The sequence below is a fragment of the Parasteatoda tepidariorum genome, chromosome 5, assembly GCF_043381705.1.
Source record: "Parasteatoda tepidariorum isolate YZ-2023 chromosome 5, CAS_Ptep_4.0, whole genome shotgun sequence".
NCBI classification, from domain to species: Eukaryota; Metazoa; Arthropoda; class Arachnida; order Araneae; family Theridiidae; genus Parasteatoda; species Parasteatoda tepidariorum.
Window position 1 is genome coordinate 74,526,817 of NC_092208.1, and position 17,590 is coordinate 74,544,406.

Below are 17,590 nucleotides of genomic sequence, written 5' to 3' on the forward strand. Positions count from 1 at the left end.
AGAATTTGCAAGATGAAATATTTAATTTTTACGATTTTAGTTAATTCAATAATTAAGCCCATTTTTCGTAAATTCAATGTTTGGCATATTAAATACATAATTTAGATTTATGAACTACTTCTTTGAATCTCATATTTTTATCTACTAAAGACATCTTTATCTATCTAAATACACAGAGTTTTGTTAGCATATTATGAAAAGTTTTCCTTTTCAGGAAATTTTTGAGCACTCAGTTTCTTCTGGTAGTGGATCTGGTTTACCATTACTCATCCAGCGTACTTTGGCTCGTCAAATTACGCTTGCTGAATGTATTGGTAGGTGAATCTTTTGTTTAATGTTTTCAATGTGCATGCTTTTCCTTTTTATTTGAAATACTAACTAAATACCCATACTTCATATGGAGTAAAAGCTCTAATCACTCACTGAAATTTTTATAATCACTAATACAAAATCTTGCTAAATTCTCAAAGGCTTATACTAACACAGTAAAAAAAAGCTAATTAAATTAATTAATTAAGCTAATTAAAATCTAATTCTATTATTTACCCATCCTGGTGTCTTACTTTACCTAAATTACCTTAATAGAAGGGCAAGTATGCCCGTTCGCCAAATGCTCAGCAAATGGCACTAAAATCATACACATGGGCGACAAATTTTTGGCCATGAAGTATGTTTAGAATTTTCAAAATCGTTACAAAAAATGGGATCAGATTTTCCAGTTTTTCTATTTGGAAAAACAACTTTTAAATGGAAAAATGAAAAAAGGTGTGTTTATTTGTAGATCATTTAAAATGAATTTTTATTTTGCTAAACTCCTATGACGAAACTAAGTAAGTTTATCTAAATAAATTACAATTTTTTATATTCATTTCTTTAGTTTCAAAAATTTTTAAACGGAATAACTGAAAGAGTTTGGTACAAAAAATTTTACATTTAAATGCTGGAATTTCAAATTTCCATGTTGTACTGTACTTGGCATTCATGTACTAGCAGTATAATTGTTCATCAATAAAATAATATTATTTTTTGTTCTTTTGGAATTAACTTTATTTAGAATCGTATAGTTTTTAGATTCTAAATTTTTTTATGTAATATTCTGTTTGTTCTTTCTTTCGCATTTTTCCTCATTTATTTATTTATTCAGTGTCAGCATTTTAATTTATGTTAAATCCAGGGCTTGAAAAACTACCCGTCCTCGGCGGTCAAAAATTCCCCGTGGGCAACAAATTTCTCGGATCCGACGTCCGCGCGGACGACCATTTTTCGTGATACATTTTCAATTTTTGTTTTCTTACAAGAGTCTATCACCTCACTTCTAAAATGACCCTCTAATCTAGAAAACCCGTTAATTCTTTTATTACTGAATATTGTAATCCTAGTAACTACTAATTCATTGTGCAATTATGTAAATGTTTGTAATAAATAAGAGAAAATTATATTTTTATTTATTTAAAAACTATGGGTTAGTTACGGGTTAGGACAGGTACATTGTTGGACAAGCTGTCCTAGGGGACGGGTAAAATTTCTGAGTTTTTTCGAGCCCTGGTTAAATCTATTTACTAATATTTTAGATTTTTTTTAAAACTTAATTTTAATTAATACTAATCTTCAATGATTGTGAAGTAATGAGCCTAATTTGTTTTAGGGTGTTATAGATAGCAATTAAAAATTTTTGATGTGTACCATTACATGAAATATGTAATTGTAAAGTTTGATTTTTTCTCTAGTCTGTGTACCATATTAAAATTTTGAACCTCTGAATGAATACCTAGGTGCTCCTATAAAAAGAACTATGAGGTGCTTCTATAAGATTATGAGATTAAACAAAACTTGTTTTTTAAAGTTTTACTCATTAAAATAAAGATTAACTAAATTTGTTATCATTTGGCATGACATTATTGCTTGCAGCTAACTCATCATTCAACTTGCCATAACTGCTCAAACTTTACCCCAATCAAAAAAAAAATGTCTGCTACTTAAACCTGTTCAGCTGGTCTGTAAAAACCGTTTTACTAAAATATGCATATTACATATCTAACTTATTATAGATGATATGTATTAAAAAAGCAAATGTCACAATACCAATAATACAACTTATCAAAATTTAGCATCATTGATCTCAATAATAGTATTGCAATTTTTTATGGTCTCTTAAAATCTTTTTTCCATTACTTTTTCTTTTTAGTTCATAACTCATATTTTAATTTCAGATTTTAAATTGTTTCATTTCAATTGTTTGTCCCATTTTCAAATTGTTCTGGAAAGCATTTATAGCAAAAGACACCCAAATTTTTATTTTAGTTATAAGATATTCATGTATATTATAATTTATCTAGTAGAAGCTCTGGAAATTTTTCCAATACCTATCTATAAACAATATTAAAGAACTTTTTGTTATAAAGTTGTGTCTTATTGCTATAATCCCTTCATATTTGCAAATTGTAATTCTTTATGAAATTGCTTTAGAATTTCTTTATAATTTTCTTTCTTATTCAGTGTCTTTTCTGTTATTAAATTTCAGGTAAAGGCCGTTATGGTGAAGTTTGGCGTGGGATTTGGCACGGTGAAAGTGTTGCGGTGAAGATATTCTTTTCACGCGACGAAGCCTCTTGGGCCAGGGAAACTGAAATCTACAGTACCATGATGTTGCATCATGAGAATATTTTGGAATATATGGGATCAGATGTGACATCTATTAATTCTTGCACTCAGTTGTGGCTGATCACTCATTATCATGAATTTGGATCTCTATATGATTATCTCAATACTAGAACATTGACTCCTCAGCAAATGATGATTATTGTAATATCTGCTGCTTCTGGCATTGTTCACCTTCATACTGAAATAAGTAGTGGGCAAGATGAAAAACCAGCCATTGCTCATCGTGATTTAAAAGTAACTCATTTTCTTAGATTTTGTGTGTTTCAACCCTTTGGTATGAGTGAGACACCAATCTGCCTTTTATATGTATTTTTTCTGACGCTCTAACTATAAATAATCACTCATATATATTGGTATTTTTTTATTGAGAAAAAAATAGAATAGATACTTTACAAAAACTGTTAGATTATATTGGCACTGAATTATATTGGTACTAAAATATAAAATTCAAAAAATTAGTTTGACTTTTTTTTCATTCATATTCAAAACTTTATCAATTATTGATTTTATAAATCAAAGAAATTTCAATGATGAATTAAGGTTTCTCTTAGATCCAGGGATGAGATTTTTCAGCTGATTTCCGCTTTTTTCACTTTTATCTCTTGAATTTCAGCTTTTTTATCAAAAATTCAGATTTTTCTAAAAATTTCACTTTTTTTTTATAAGTATTCCGCTTTTTCAAAAAATTCACCCATTTTCAAAGAGAAACACAAAATTCAAACTACATAGCTACCAATCCTTTCTCATTTTTACTTATTTTAGCTATTTTCTCCCCTTTTACTCGCAGCAGATAAGATTTTCCGAATTTTTTACCCACCCTCCAGATAGATCCGATTTTTGTAGTTCAAACGATGCTGTTTCTGACAAGCCTTTTAGAGGTCCCAAGCCTGGAGTCTGCCAACATCTCGATTCTTATTCACACGATTTTAATATCAAACATAGCTTTTCATATTTGCGTGTTGAGATTCTTATTCACGCGATTTGAATATTGTACGCCTTTTTAAAAACCTATGAAGCGATTCGTATTCCCGCAAGTTTAAAATTCAATGTCTTGATTTGCTCATGCTGTTTATAATATCAAACATTGATTTTCATTTATACGTGATTTTAAAATAAGGCATTGGGATTCGCATTCACGCATTCTAAAAATTATGCATCATAATTCTTATTTATGCAATCTAAAAATTACGCATCATGATTCGTATTTACGCGATCTAAAAATTATGAATCGGCATTTGTATTTACGCGTTTTAAAAATTTTATATCCCAGTTTGTATTTTCTCATTTTCAAAATCTTATCTAGTTTCATATTCATGTGATTTCAAAATCCATAATTGTTATTCACATTCACGCAATTTTAAGATCAACTCTCGCGATTCTTGTAAGAAGTAAATTTTTTTAAAAAATTAGTTGCTATAAAGGTGACTGTTTTTCTAACCACGATTATTAGTATGTATATGTAAGTGTTACAACATCAGAGAAACTGGAAGGGAATATATTCAAAACTTACAGGCAAAGATTACAAAGAAGAAAAAATAGGATTTGTCACAAAATGTTTGAAAATGGACTAACGACTAAATATAGCAAACATAAAAGATATAGGAAACAAAAGCAATAACTTAAAAAGGGATTCAATTTAATTTTTTTTTGTTGGAAAAAGAGTTAATTAACTCATCATCAAAATTTTATTTATAATTGCTGTTATTTATGCTATAAAATGCAAAATTCTTATCAAATAAAAAACAATTATCTAAACAGTTGCTGATTGTCATGTAATTTTTCAAACTAAAATAGCAATTTTTGTATGTTAAGGAGTTACTATATATTTCTACTTCACTGTTATTGATATGTTTCAAAGGGCTGTAGTTAGATTAGACTATAACATGAACATAATGATTTGGTTCATTGTTAAAGTTTTTTTTTTCCAATATAATTTAAAAAGTAATATTACTGATATATTTGCTATAAATCACATAACAGTATTTATTAAAAGAAATGAAATATTAATGTATATTCTCAGTAGTTTTAATTTGCTAAACCAAGTAGTTTTTCAAGTAATAATTGTCTCCTATGTAAACTGAGGAAAAATATAATTTCCAGCTTTATTTTTTCAATTGGTAATTTTTATTTTCACTAAATGTTAAGTATCAATGTAGTCATTTTTATAATAATAGATTAGTACGCAATTGTATGTCAACACATTATTTATTACCTTAAACTGTCTGGAATTTATTATTAAAGGGCTGCACTTGCCTAAAATTTACTATCGTGGAAATTCAGCTTTTTTGCCTTTTGGCTAATCTCATCCCTGTAGATCTAAATAAGTGCAAATTTGAAAAATTATTGATTTGAAGAAGCCATGTTTGGAAGATTTCACCTTTAATGTAAAAAAAGACTTTGTTGTCCAATGCTGTATTTCATAACCAAAAATTATTAAAATGCTAAATGTATATCACTTATTAATACAAAAAAAATCTAAAAATATGTTTAAGGAAAATTCTGCATCAAACAGTTAATGTTATGCAATCAAACTGAACAAATTTTAAATGAAAGCAAGTAAGCTTTGTATTGGAATAAATAAAACTCAAAGGAAAGTAAAATAAATATTTTAGTGAGTTTCAGTTCTTATGTTGCTACTGAACTTTAAACTAGCTTAATTTTCAATGGCAAAAAAGGATTGTTTGTTAGATTCCAAAAAAGGATTATGGATATTTAAAATTTTGAAATTGTTCTTGGTATTATAATTTTATATCCTACAAAATATAAAATTTGAACAAAATCTGTGCAGTGGTCCTGAGAAAATGTACACCTTCTTTACAATTTAATATCTCAGTAACTATTCTACTGATTTTGTTCCAAGTTTTGTATTTTGTCTCGTAAAATAGCATTCTTTAAAATGATATAAAATTTTTTACACTTTATAATTCAAAATTTTAACAACTATTGTTAAATAAAATAATTAAAAATTATTTTTTGTATAGAATTATTTTTGGATAACTGAATTTTATTATTGGGTGCTAAGATTTTTCGATTTGCTTAAGACATTCTCAAGATAGGGCCAAGTATGCAAAAAAGGAAATTAAAATTAAAGGGGCCAATATTTGAATCTTTCACCTGCCCAAATCGGTAAAACAATACTTTCCTGGTTCTGGCTACCCCGTATATTTCGAGGGTTAGAAATTCAAATCTGTCGAAAGAAAGATATGTTTATACAGAAAATATAATCTGCACTAGTTAATGAACATGTTTGAGATAACTTCTTCGAACCATTAAGATTGAGTCCTGGTACCTAAAAATCTGATCATTTAATCAACTTTAGACAAGCTAATTAGTGCCAGACAAATTTTTAAAGTCCAAAATAAAGTACTAAGACTTGCTTTCTCTACTTTTTTTCTTATTTATATTCTTGATTTCGACCATGAGAATAAGAGATTGCAATAAACTGAGAAAAAAGTTTTTGATAGTATTATTTGCAAAGCAGTGTTGAGTCCCTTTAGTGTTATTCTTCTCTTATCTTTATAAGTAATGACACAATTTTTAAAAAAAATGACTGAACCATTTATTAAATTTGCTTACTTCCAAAGATCCTTTCATACAATTATTAATGTAATTTTTACAGAAAAATTTTATTTGCATATTATGCAGTGCTGTCTCTGATGCAGTTTTATAAAGACAGTGATTACAATTGTATTTGTAAGTAATCCTCAGATAACTAAAAAGTTTCAGCATGGAATTGGAGTAACTATTCAATATTTTACATACAAATAACATTGAAATTTTCCTAAAATGCCTGGAAAGGTGTAGATTTTTTATTTATTTATTTATTTTTTAAATTAGATGGTAGCACTGATAGTAAATCATTTTTATAAACTTGTTAATTATATTCTTAACTTGTTTCTTCAGCAACCTTTTGAACAGGAACATAATAAAACATTTTTATAAATTTGTAAATTATAACTTTTCTTTACAATTAATTTTATTTTAATATTTTTCAGACTAAAAACATTCTTGTGAGACGGAATGGAACTTGCGTAATAGCCGATTTTGGATTAGCCGTGACACACACCCGATCTTGTGGTACGTCTGTTGCTGAAAACTACAGAGTGGGCACTAAGCGTTATATGGCACCAGAAGTATTGGAGGAAAATCTAGATCCCAACCACTTTGGATCTTACACAAGAGCTGATATGTATGCATTTGGACTGATTTTATGGGAAGTTTGTTTACGCTGTTTAACTGGAGGTAATATTTAAATTTTCTACATTTTTAAAATGACAGATTCTTTAAACATAGTTAAAATTATTTGAACAATATTTAAAAGAGTATTTGAGGTAATGATTGATAATTCCAATAAACAAATATCTGTATCTAGTTGACTAAAATGGACAAGTTTTCTATAAAATTTAATCTTATCCAATAAAAGTTAATCTAATGCAAAGCTATCCATAATCTTGTTTGAACATGTTCCAATAGTTTCTTTAATATGATTTCTGTACTTAAGGAGCAATTATTCCAAAAATTGCTTAAAATCTGTCTCGATCTAATTTTCCTAGCTATCTTCAGACCCATTCTAAAGAAAGATCTCTTTTTAATTCTCATCTTTATACTTTATTTTCGTTCCACAAGTAGGATAATAGAAATTTTAAGTTTGTATCATTGCTAAACTGCATGTTTTAATGTCACATTTAAAAAAAATGGTTTCTTATTACAATGGTTAAAATTTATAAATTCTGAAGTAACTTATAACTTCTCTACATCTCAAATTGACAGATATTCTAAACTTAATTAAAATTCTTCGAGCAATATTTTAAGTATTGAGTGAATTAGATCTAATAATTTTATTAATGTAATTGCTGGACATAAAGGGATATTTTTCAAAATTGCTTCAAAGCCTGTCTCAGCTATGCTCCAATTCATCCTAACTATCTTCTAACATATTCAAAAAAAAAAAGGATCTTTTAATTTTGTCTATTATTGAGAACCTATGCTAAGATTTCTGAGTGAAACAGGGGGTCAGAGTGCTGTCGATCTGTGTTTTCCTAGCTTTGTGCTAGTTAAGTTTTTTTTTTTTAACCCCTTTCTTCTCGCTCCCGTGAAAATGACGGGGTGAGGTTTCGTCCTCTGTTTCTCGCTCCCGTTATATTTCCAGGCTGGAGTGTTTAGTAGTAATGTGCCAATAAGAATAAAGCAAATTTATTTCTTTTGCCCAGAAAACCTTGTATTTCTCATTTTACACACCAGATGGCAGTAGCGGGATATTTTTAAGGTAATTGTAGATAGTTAGTTTATTTTAAACTAAATGTCAGCCCTAATCAAATGCGTGATAGTAAAATAAAAATAGATACTTTTATGACTGATTTCTAGAAAATTAACTGATCATTAAGGGGTAAAACTAATAGTGTTGTGTATAATGTTGATAAAGTGGAAGTTGCTTATTTGGATATTGTTTATTCTCTAGTTCATAAAATATTCATAACACAAGGATGACCGGAAACTTAGAACAACATTACTTTATTTTTTCGGAGATCGCTTCACTCCTTGCACATAACTCTCACCTAGGCGCCATTACAGGAATGAATTTCTCCCTAGGGGGCGCTATAACACAATACTCTCTTTAACACTGAACAGATATTATGATGTTCAATTCTTAGGGAAAAAAAGACTGATATAATTTTTTTTTAATCAAGAATCTTTCAGTTTTCCAAGGGGAAAAAAAAAAACATTTTTCAAATCTCGAGGAAAGGAATAGTTACTACAGTGTAACGTCCCATATCCAGACGTCAATTTCCCGGACACTTTTTGACAATCAAAATAAACAAACATCTCTCCATCTTCCCCTTTCCTTTAAAAAAAAAAAAAGGTCTTTTGACACATTTTCTCTTTTTTTAGCTTGCACTGAACCTCTGATTTATGCATCGAACCCATAAATCACCAGAAAGGGGAAGTGAAGATCTACCAAAACCATTGAGTGACCGTTAGTGACGCTCCTCCCTTGGAATGTAGGAAAAAGAGGGAGATTTGTTTTCAAAAGACCGCAACTGAGTCTGATTCTGAGAGGCATTTCCTGGAACCTTTTTATTGAAAGAAGAAATACTGTGGAAAAGGGTAAACGGGGCAAGCGTTAAGGTGGAGTGGGAGTCAAAATGGAAAATTTGAATCGGTGTAAAAGGATACACGTCCTTGAGAAACAAAACATTCGTTCTTCCCCATACCATGTAATACTTAGGAGGTGGGGGAAAAAGGGGGTAACATTCTTTCAGTTATCGAAGAAAAAATAAAGAGAACCCAATCAGCGTGCCCCGCCTTTATGCTTGATTGATAGCCAATGATTGGAGAGAAAACAATAATTTGTTACTTCCCCACCCTCAACTTAAATGATCTCCTCTTTACACTTATTTTCTTTCACAAATAAGGAGGAAATGAATTTTTCTCCTCCAAGTACCCACTTTAATGAATGACGGGAATTTCCCTTTCTTGCTTGAANTCAGAGCTCATTCTAGGCAGGGTAAACAGGGCGCAGCACCCTGCTGCCCTTTTAGTCAAAAGAATCCACCCTGTTGCCCCTGAAGTAAATTAGTGCCCTGATGTAATAGACTCCATACCCTTTTTGCCCTTTCTTTCCTCAACCCTTTATTTTTTTCCCAAATTCTACAATGGATTTCTTAAACTTTTGTTATTTTTAACTCTTTTTATTTAGTTTGTCATTGTTGTCAATACATAGATTTATATGGGAAAGGAAAAATAGCCATCACACCCCCTTGTTGCACTCGTCTTTGAAAGTTTGCAGTTACTTCACTATCATAAAATAATAATTATTATTCATCATTTTAATTATTAAATCATAACTACAGACACTTAAAAACATACATTTACTATTTTATTAATATATGCATGCATTTTAAATAAATTACTAAGCAAATTAGCTCATTAACTCGATATATATATTAATTTATTATTAAAAATTAGTAATTAATATGATTGCTTTGCTACTTTTAGAAAAGTAAAAAAATAAAAAATTGACAATGCTTTTTAATAGAACTTGTAAAGCCCATAGAAAGAAATTATTGCCTTTTTAGAATAATAATGCCCTTTTTTTAAACTTTTGCACCCTGCCCTTTTTTCTGCCTAGAATGAGCACTGACTAATTAATTAGCATATTCGAAGTCACCCCTTCGAACCATTAAAATTAAGTCCTAAAATTTGAAGATCTGATCATTAGATCAAAAGATATTCAGTTAGTTCCCTTTTTTTTTGTGCACTGTGCAATGATAAACAAAAAATAAAGATAATCCCCCTGAACAACATTCGTCCGAAAGATTGGATTTTCATCTACTGAAAATCAAATTTAATGGCTCAAAAAGTTAACTACAAATATACTGATTTAGTAGTGCTAATTAATAAATTTAGCATGTAACACAAAAAGTACTTTTTCTGAATAGACATACCTTTTCTTGAATAGATTAGGATTCTTGACCATTATGTTATGGAGGGTCGCCGCAATCTCGAAAACAATGGTTCCAATAGTCTGGAGAGCAGTCTACCCCTTAACGTTAATTTAATTTTTTGTGCATTTGTGGTCATATGTTGAGAACTTTTTATTTGAAACCAGAAAAATTTTGCACTTAATTATAAATTTCATCTATCCAAATAAGAAGCCATTCTTAATAATTATTTATTGCTTTTTATAAGTAATAGTAACTTTAAAGCATTTTTGAATTGTAAGGCAGGGATGGCGAACCAATGGCACGCGTGCCATTTACGGCACGAGAAACACTATTTTTGGCACGCCACCGATCACAATTGTTATTACACTATGAATTGTTATTACACAAATGTTATTACACTATGAAGCATATTTAACAATTAAATTAAAATTCACAAAAAACAAACAAAATAATAAACAATTATTAATAAAGAAATTAACAATTAATGCTAAAAAAACAATAACCATAAAAAGCAAACTGACAATAAATAACTAGCAACAAAAAAAATTAACAGTTCCGCTTAAACTAACATCTTACAACCTAATATAAGTTATTTGTCATCGAATCTACAGCAACAGAAGTCACACTGATGTTACTTTAAATTGTTTTAAGACTTGGCAAAATGTATTTTTTTTCAATGTAAATAAAGAGTTTTGAGTTGATAGTATTTAGTATTATTATTTTCCCAATAATCACGAAGTGAAAATTATTTGACGGCACGTCTATGACCTCATTAAACAATTTTTTTAGAAAAAATGGCACGTTGGTGTATAAAGGTTCGCCACCCCTGTTGTAAGGTATACAAATTTTTACTCCATTTTAAATTACATAAGAAATGACAAAATACAAAACTTATCAAATCACTCTTAAGAAATAAAAAGTTAAAAATGCAACTTTTTTAACTTTAATTCAGTAACAATTAAACAGATTTTGTTAACATTTTGTATTTTATCATTTAAAGTTGCTTAGTAAAAATTGTGTTTGTCAATGAAATAAAAAAAATGTTTCTAGAGTACAGCTGTAATATATAAAGTTCTCGTACAAAATAAATTAACTAATTTAGAAATAGTTATTGAAAAACTCATTAATTTTTAAATTCAAAAGAGTTTCACACAATTTTTCTTATCAAACTTCTTAACTTATGTTTATCTCTTCAAGTCAACAAACATTATTTTTCATTCTTCTTACTTTCCTATACATCTTATGTAAACTTTAAAATTTATTAATTCAAAGTTATAATTTTTAAATTGGTTCTCAAAATTTTTTGAAAATTAAAATCTTGACTGAAATTGAAAATCTAACTATAGGTTCCTACATAATTACTGATAAGCAACTAATTAATGTATTTAATTATATGAAATATTTAAAACTTAAAATTATTTTTTTGCATTTGAGTGAAATTTTAAAACTTATATTTATTTTACAAATTATTTTAAACTTATAAAAGCTTATTATTTTTTAACTTTTTTAATTTTAACAAATAATACTTAAAGTATTTAAAACTTGTGTGCATTTTTTACATTTGAGTGAAAGTAATTAGATGTATTTATTTTTAAGGCATTGCTGAAGATTATCATCCACCTTTTTATGAATTTGTACCTAGTGATCCTAGTTTTGAAGATATGAAAAAAGTAGTATGTGTTGACCAAACAAGACCTGTGATACCCAATAGATGGTCATCAGATATGGTATTATTTTGATATAGTTAAATCAAAGCACCTAACACCTTTGTGTTTTATGTCAGTTACTACATAATTTGATTAAAATAATTCTCTTTTTTTTCTCCCCTAGACATTGTCTGCTATGACAAAACTTATGAAAGAATGTTGGCGTGACAAACCATCAGCCCGCCTCACTTCCTTAAGAGTGAAAAAGACTCTCACCAAAATAGCTGCAGCTGATCCAAAGATTAATTTGGATTACTAATCTGTGATCTTTATGGTAAGATTTTAAGTATCTGCAGTATAACCTTGAAAACCTAAACTGGAAACTTTAGAAAAGCAGAAAAATATTAGTTAAATTCTTTTTAAAACTAAAATGTTAATCTAAAGCGAAGTCTTTAGCAGTAATAGTCATGGTTTTAAAAACCGCGTGAAAATCTGTTGCTGTAACTTCGGGACAAGCCGTTCGCCCAAACCACATGCATTTGGGAGGAAATTTTCAGTATTTGAGTGTGTCAAAAAGTGCTTTATTTCAAAAGCACAATTCTAAACTCGTTGATTCATACTATCTTATTGAAAATGTTGGAATTTCAAAAATCCCCTTTATGTAGGTGAAATATTGCCAAAAAGCCATCCGAAAATCATATGGATTTATGTTGGAATCAAATGTCTTTTTTTTCCTTCTCTTTAACAATTTTTAATATTATTATTGATTTACTTAAGTAAGATTTCTAAAATTTTCAAAACATGGACTTTCAAACCTCTTAAACTGTCAAGATTTACAAGGTTATACAAACTAACAATCATTTATAAGGTTATACTGAATTTCTTATTACTGTTTTTGATATTGCAATAATGTATAGGTCTCATAACCAGTACCATTCAGATTAAAGGATACCACTGTCTGAAATATTTCACATGAGCAGTATCATTTCTCTCCTTTCTTTGCAAAGAAAAAGGAAGGGGACAGGAGAATAATTGATATTTTGTTGGAAAATAACTTAACAATATTTTTAAATGTGGAATTGGCAAACAATTAACACTGCATTTTTTTTTTTCTTAAAATTTAATCCATAAATTTTTTTTTTCAAAGTTAGAAAAATTTGTGTCCCGTTTGAAGAGAGGTAAAATATCATTTCAGGGCATAAATGACTGTTTGGGTCTGGTTACGGGAGTGTCCGTTTTGCAGAGAAGGTACATAAAGGTTTATTTATAGAAGATTAACAAGGAATTAAAAATATGTCCGTAATGAAAAACGTCCGTTTTGTAGGAGTGTCCATAACGTGAGGTTTCACTGTATTTGGAAGATAAAAAATCAATATTGTAACTATACAGTTTTATTTAACAACCTTAAAACTTAATATTTATTTTATAATTGACCCAATAATGCAAAAATCGCATTAAAAGCGGATTCTTTATATGTTGTATGTGATACAAATGTGTTAAAAAGTTTTAATCTTAAAATTTTTCTCAAATGTTATACTAGATCTCAGACCACCATTTATTGTCATTTATATCTCAAGTTTTATTCACAATTGTGATTTAAATAAATTACAGGCGAATGTCACTTGCTTGTGATTTGTATTGCAATATATTCAATTTTATTTATCAATAAAAAAACTAAATGGGCATTGGATCATTTTAATTAAATTGGATCACATTACTGAAATAGAGATACATTTCTGTATCATAATTTTATGTGCTATAGCACATCATTGTATTGTTTCTATTCATTGTTTTAAAATATTTATGGTGATTAATTGAATCATATTATGCTTCTGAATATAAAAATCATGGCACAGTCTCATTCGATCCAAAATGAAAAACATTGATATTCCATATTGTTTTTCTTTCATTCCTTTATTGCAAATAACTGTAACGTCGCTATAGTTAGACAAATTAATAAATCATCTTAATTTCGGGATAAATAACTCCCAGTTTTTTTCCCACTCATTATTGGTATAGCAAGAATAGCCAATGTTTGCTGAATTCTCTGTGTAAAAAACTCCACATGTTTTGTGAATAACTTATCTAACTGTAATATATTTAGCGGAATAACACTTTTTGAAATATCATTAAATGACTTACTGTACTTATTGAACTATTTTATAAAACTTGGCTTTTAACAATTTTATATAAATCTAGCTATATTTATTTGAAATAAAGTGTTTTTATTCTTTGTTTTTCTTTAACAGTTTACTATTTGCTAAATACTGGTATAACTCCTATGAAAATTCTGGATGTTAGCTGTATATTTTGTGCTTGTGAAATTTCATCAGGGAAAATATTATCTGCAGTTTTGAGCGCAAGATGTATATATACATATATATATATATTATCATCCACTGCCATTTATGTGAATGTATCAAAGATCGAAGTGTTTTTACTTGAGACACATGTGTTTTGCACTAGAAACAATTTGTTTTATTTTCAAGATCTTTTTTTTCTCTCTCATCTAACATTGGTCAAGATCTTTTTGGCTACATTACCCTCCAATATTTTAGATATTATATTTGTGTAATGTACCGCATCTCCCAAAAATAACCACCAGTTTGAAAAATCTGTTCTGTTTAGAAAATCAGAATTTAGAATTAGTAACAAAGTTCTTCTACAGATGCCGCTGCTGATTAGAAATTTTTTTAAAAACAATAGTTTCTGCTGTATCTCAAACTGTACCGATTGAAATATTCTCAAAATTAACAGACCAGAAGGTCTGTTAGTTTTAAAAGATGTAGGATAATTGTGCCGCCTTCTTGCAGCAGATGATGATTAGTTTCAAAAAATTGTTCTGAAGTTGTTCTCAGTTAGGAAAAACAAACTGGTTTTTTTAGCAGAATGCAGCAAATCATATATTTATCTTCTTTTTTTTTTAAATGGTTTTTCAAATTGATGGGTGTCTTAGGGATCTATGGTATTATTCATAAAATTTTATTATTATGAATTATTGCACTTATGCTGTAAAATTGCTTGTGGTACTCTTAATACATCTATAATTCATAAAAACACATTCTTCTCAAGTCTGTGATCAAAAATTGTGTTAAAATAAATCTTTATTGTGGTCAAACTTTATTTTAAAATTGAAAAGTCAATTTTTAAATTGTTAGTAGAGAAAAAATCATTAAAATTTTTATAAGCCTATTGCTGTTTTTAATAAACCTGTTTTTAACTTTAAAAATTTCAAGTTTGAAAATTTTAGATGAAATGTATCCTTTAGGCATTTTCTTAAACTAATTTCATTACATTTTCTGAACTTGAAAATCTTTCATATTTTGAGAAACTATTATAAAAATTCCAAATGCCTCATATTCAATCAATGAGAAGGATTTTGGAATTTTATTTATTCTTTTTTTCCAAAATTGTGCGGACTTTATCATAACCATTTTATGTAAGTTTTAAGATTTTTAGATGGCTTGCTTCGTTGAAATATCTAATTAAATTAATCATTAAATATGTCATTGTCATCTGTTTTATTTAAAAATGGCTGTGAACATTAAATTTTTCTGAATTAAATTCAAGGTTTTAACTGTGCTTTCTTTTATAAGGAAAAAAATTTTTTTTTACTTAGTATGTAATCCATACACATAGTTACTTCAAAGAAATTTTTTTATTAGTTTTATTCTAATAAGTTCTATTAATTGTTATTACTTTAACTAAAATTCTTAAATTATTACTTTGATGTATTTTTTTTTTTAAAGTTAGACTTTTTATATCAAAGTAAGACTGGGAGAAATTTTGCTTTGTTGAAATATTGCACACTAATTTGTTTGTATTATCATCCCAAGTATTGCAATTTTTATTATTCACTTGATATACATAATACAATAAAAATGATTGCTAAATAACTATTCCACAGCTTCATAGAAACTTTATTTATGAACTCTTTTCCAATTTTTATTGCTTGATACCAGTGTGTCTTGGACTTAAAATGTCACTTCTAAACCATATAATTACTCATTATTATAAATGAATGTTTGGAATTTAATATAATTGTATTCAAATTTTATACACAAACTATAATAATTTAAAATAAAGTTTTTTAGGAAAGAAAGCTTTTTTTTTAAAAAATTATTATATGTATTTTTATTAAAAATCAAACACTACAAACATAAATTATTTTAGTTCAATTCTAAGATAAACATTGTTGCTGCATTAAAATCTTTCTAATTGGCAATTTTAATTATCTGCCATTATTTGTTATTACTCAGTTCTTTTTTAATTTTCTTGAGAAAAAAAAGAATGATTATGCGTGTTTAATTGTAGGGAAGGAAGAAAGTTTTTTCATGTATAATTACACATACTTTTTATTTAAAAAAAACTATAACTGTTTTTATTATGTATATGTTTTAGTCATGCTTTATGTTTTCATCTATGTATATACCTATTTTCATAAATGCTGTTTTATGACTTATTGACAATTGCCTGCTGTTAATTTTTGGCAGCTGATACAAAATGCATATTATAAGAATCATGACTTTGTCTAGTTAGTTTTTAGATTCCTGATATTTAGCCTTTACTTTTTCGTTTTTTTAAAAAAAAATTTTTATCTTATGTTAACTTATGAAGTGCTACGCTAACTATAGGCAGACAATTATTATGGTTGCATACTTAGTGTGGTCGAACTAACTTGCTTAAAACGAGCTCGAAAGGACCACAGAATGTTTAGACATTGTAACCAAGTGCCCTTAAAAAATGGGTTGTGAAAAAATAATAAAGTTCTTACATGCTTACCAAATTATAAGTCTAGTACTTACTTAATTAATTTTTTTATTTATGTTCAGTATCAAAATTGTTAGTTAATTTGCTTTGAATTTTCTTATATTCTCTTTTTTGTGTTATTGTTCTTTGTTAAGATTGTTAGCCCAAAGACCATAGACATAAATAACTTTCATAAATTCAAAAAATATTAATAAGGACTTTATCGGCATGAAAATCATTAAAAAGGAATTATAAGACTGGATTAGCTCATAAAAATATGTGTTATAACTGGTGTTTGCTCGTTAAAAGTGAGCCATGTTCTAATAAACTTGCCCTTGTACCAACCAAATATTTCTAATTTCTTTGTTAAATATGGGTTCATTTTAAATTATTGGAGCTTGTTATTAGTGAGTTCGCCTCTAATTATTAATTTAAAAAAATTTATTCTGTCAGATCTTTTAAATTAAAAATACTTCAAGTATTATTTATAATAATCAGACTAAGTGGTTTATAGAATAAATTTTGAAGAATAAGTAAAACAAAAATTACTTACAAATTTTCATTAGAGCATTTGGCTTTCTCTGTTTTTGCATGTATTATCAGTGACCTTTAATTTGCCATTTTAAAAATGAACTTTTACTCCCTACTTTTTATTCAAATGCAGTGAAGAATTTGAATCACTAACTCTTGTGAATAAATTGAATTTGTTGCTTATTTGAAATTTAAAAAAATTTATATAATTAAATTTTTGCACAGACTTTTGTTATGAGTTATACTATGGGCCTGAATTGTTTAATTGCAAAAGCAATCTCCAATTAAGATATTGAAGTTTATTTTAGAATTTATTTATTCTTAGTATCAAGGAATTTATTCTTTTAATGAATGAATTTATTCTTGAAATTATATCTTATAAATTTATTTATTCTTTGGAATTCAAAATAATAAGACCAGCTAACTTTATCAACTGTTGTACTTTTTAAGAAAAATGTATTGTGCAATGTATTTTTAAACCAAGGGTTTCCTTTTTTTAAAGGTTGATTTGTAACCAATCATATTTAGACAATCTGTGAAAAATCAGCGAATATTTAA

At 27.8% G+C, this 17,590-nt stretch overlaps 1 protein-coding gene across 1 annotated transcript in view; it reads left to right on the plus strand.

Moving 5' to 3' along the window:
• Window positions 1-16,541, plus strand: part of LOC107436899 (type I BMP receptor saxophone) — a 22,234-nt gene extending 5,693 nt beyond the window's left edge. The window contains exons 5-10 of the mRNA XM_043042888.2: window positions 215-314; window positions 2,522-2,895; window positions 6,657-6,903; window positions 11,703-11,833; window positions 11,937-12,086; window positions 14,002-16,541. Coding sequence (XP_042898822.1) covers window positions 215-314; window positions 2,522-2,895; window positions 6,657-6,903; window positions 11,703-11,833; window positions 11,937-12,071 — 987 coding nt within the window. The 3' untranslated portion in view covers window positions 12,072-12,086; window positions 14,002-16,541. The remainder of the gene's footprint in view (window positions 1-214; window positions 315-2,521; window positions 2,896-6,656; window positions 6,904-11,702; window positions 11,834-11,936; window positions 12,087-14,001) is intronic.
• The last annotated feature ends 1,049 nt before the right edge of the window (window positions 16,542-17,590 follow it).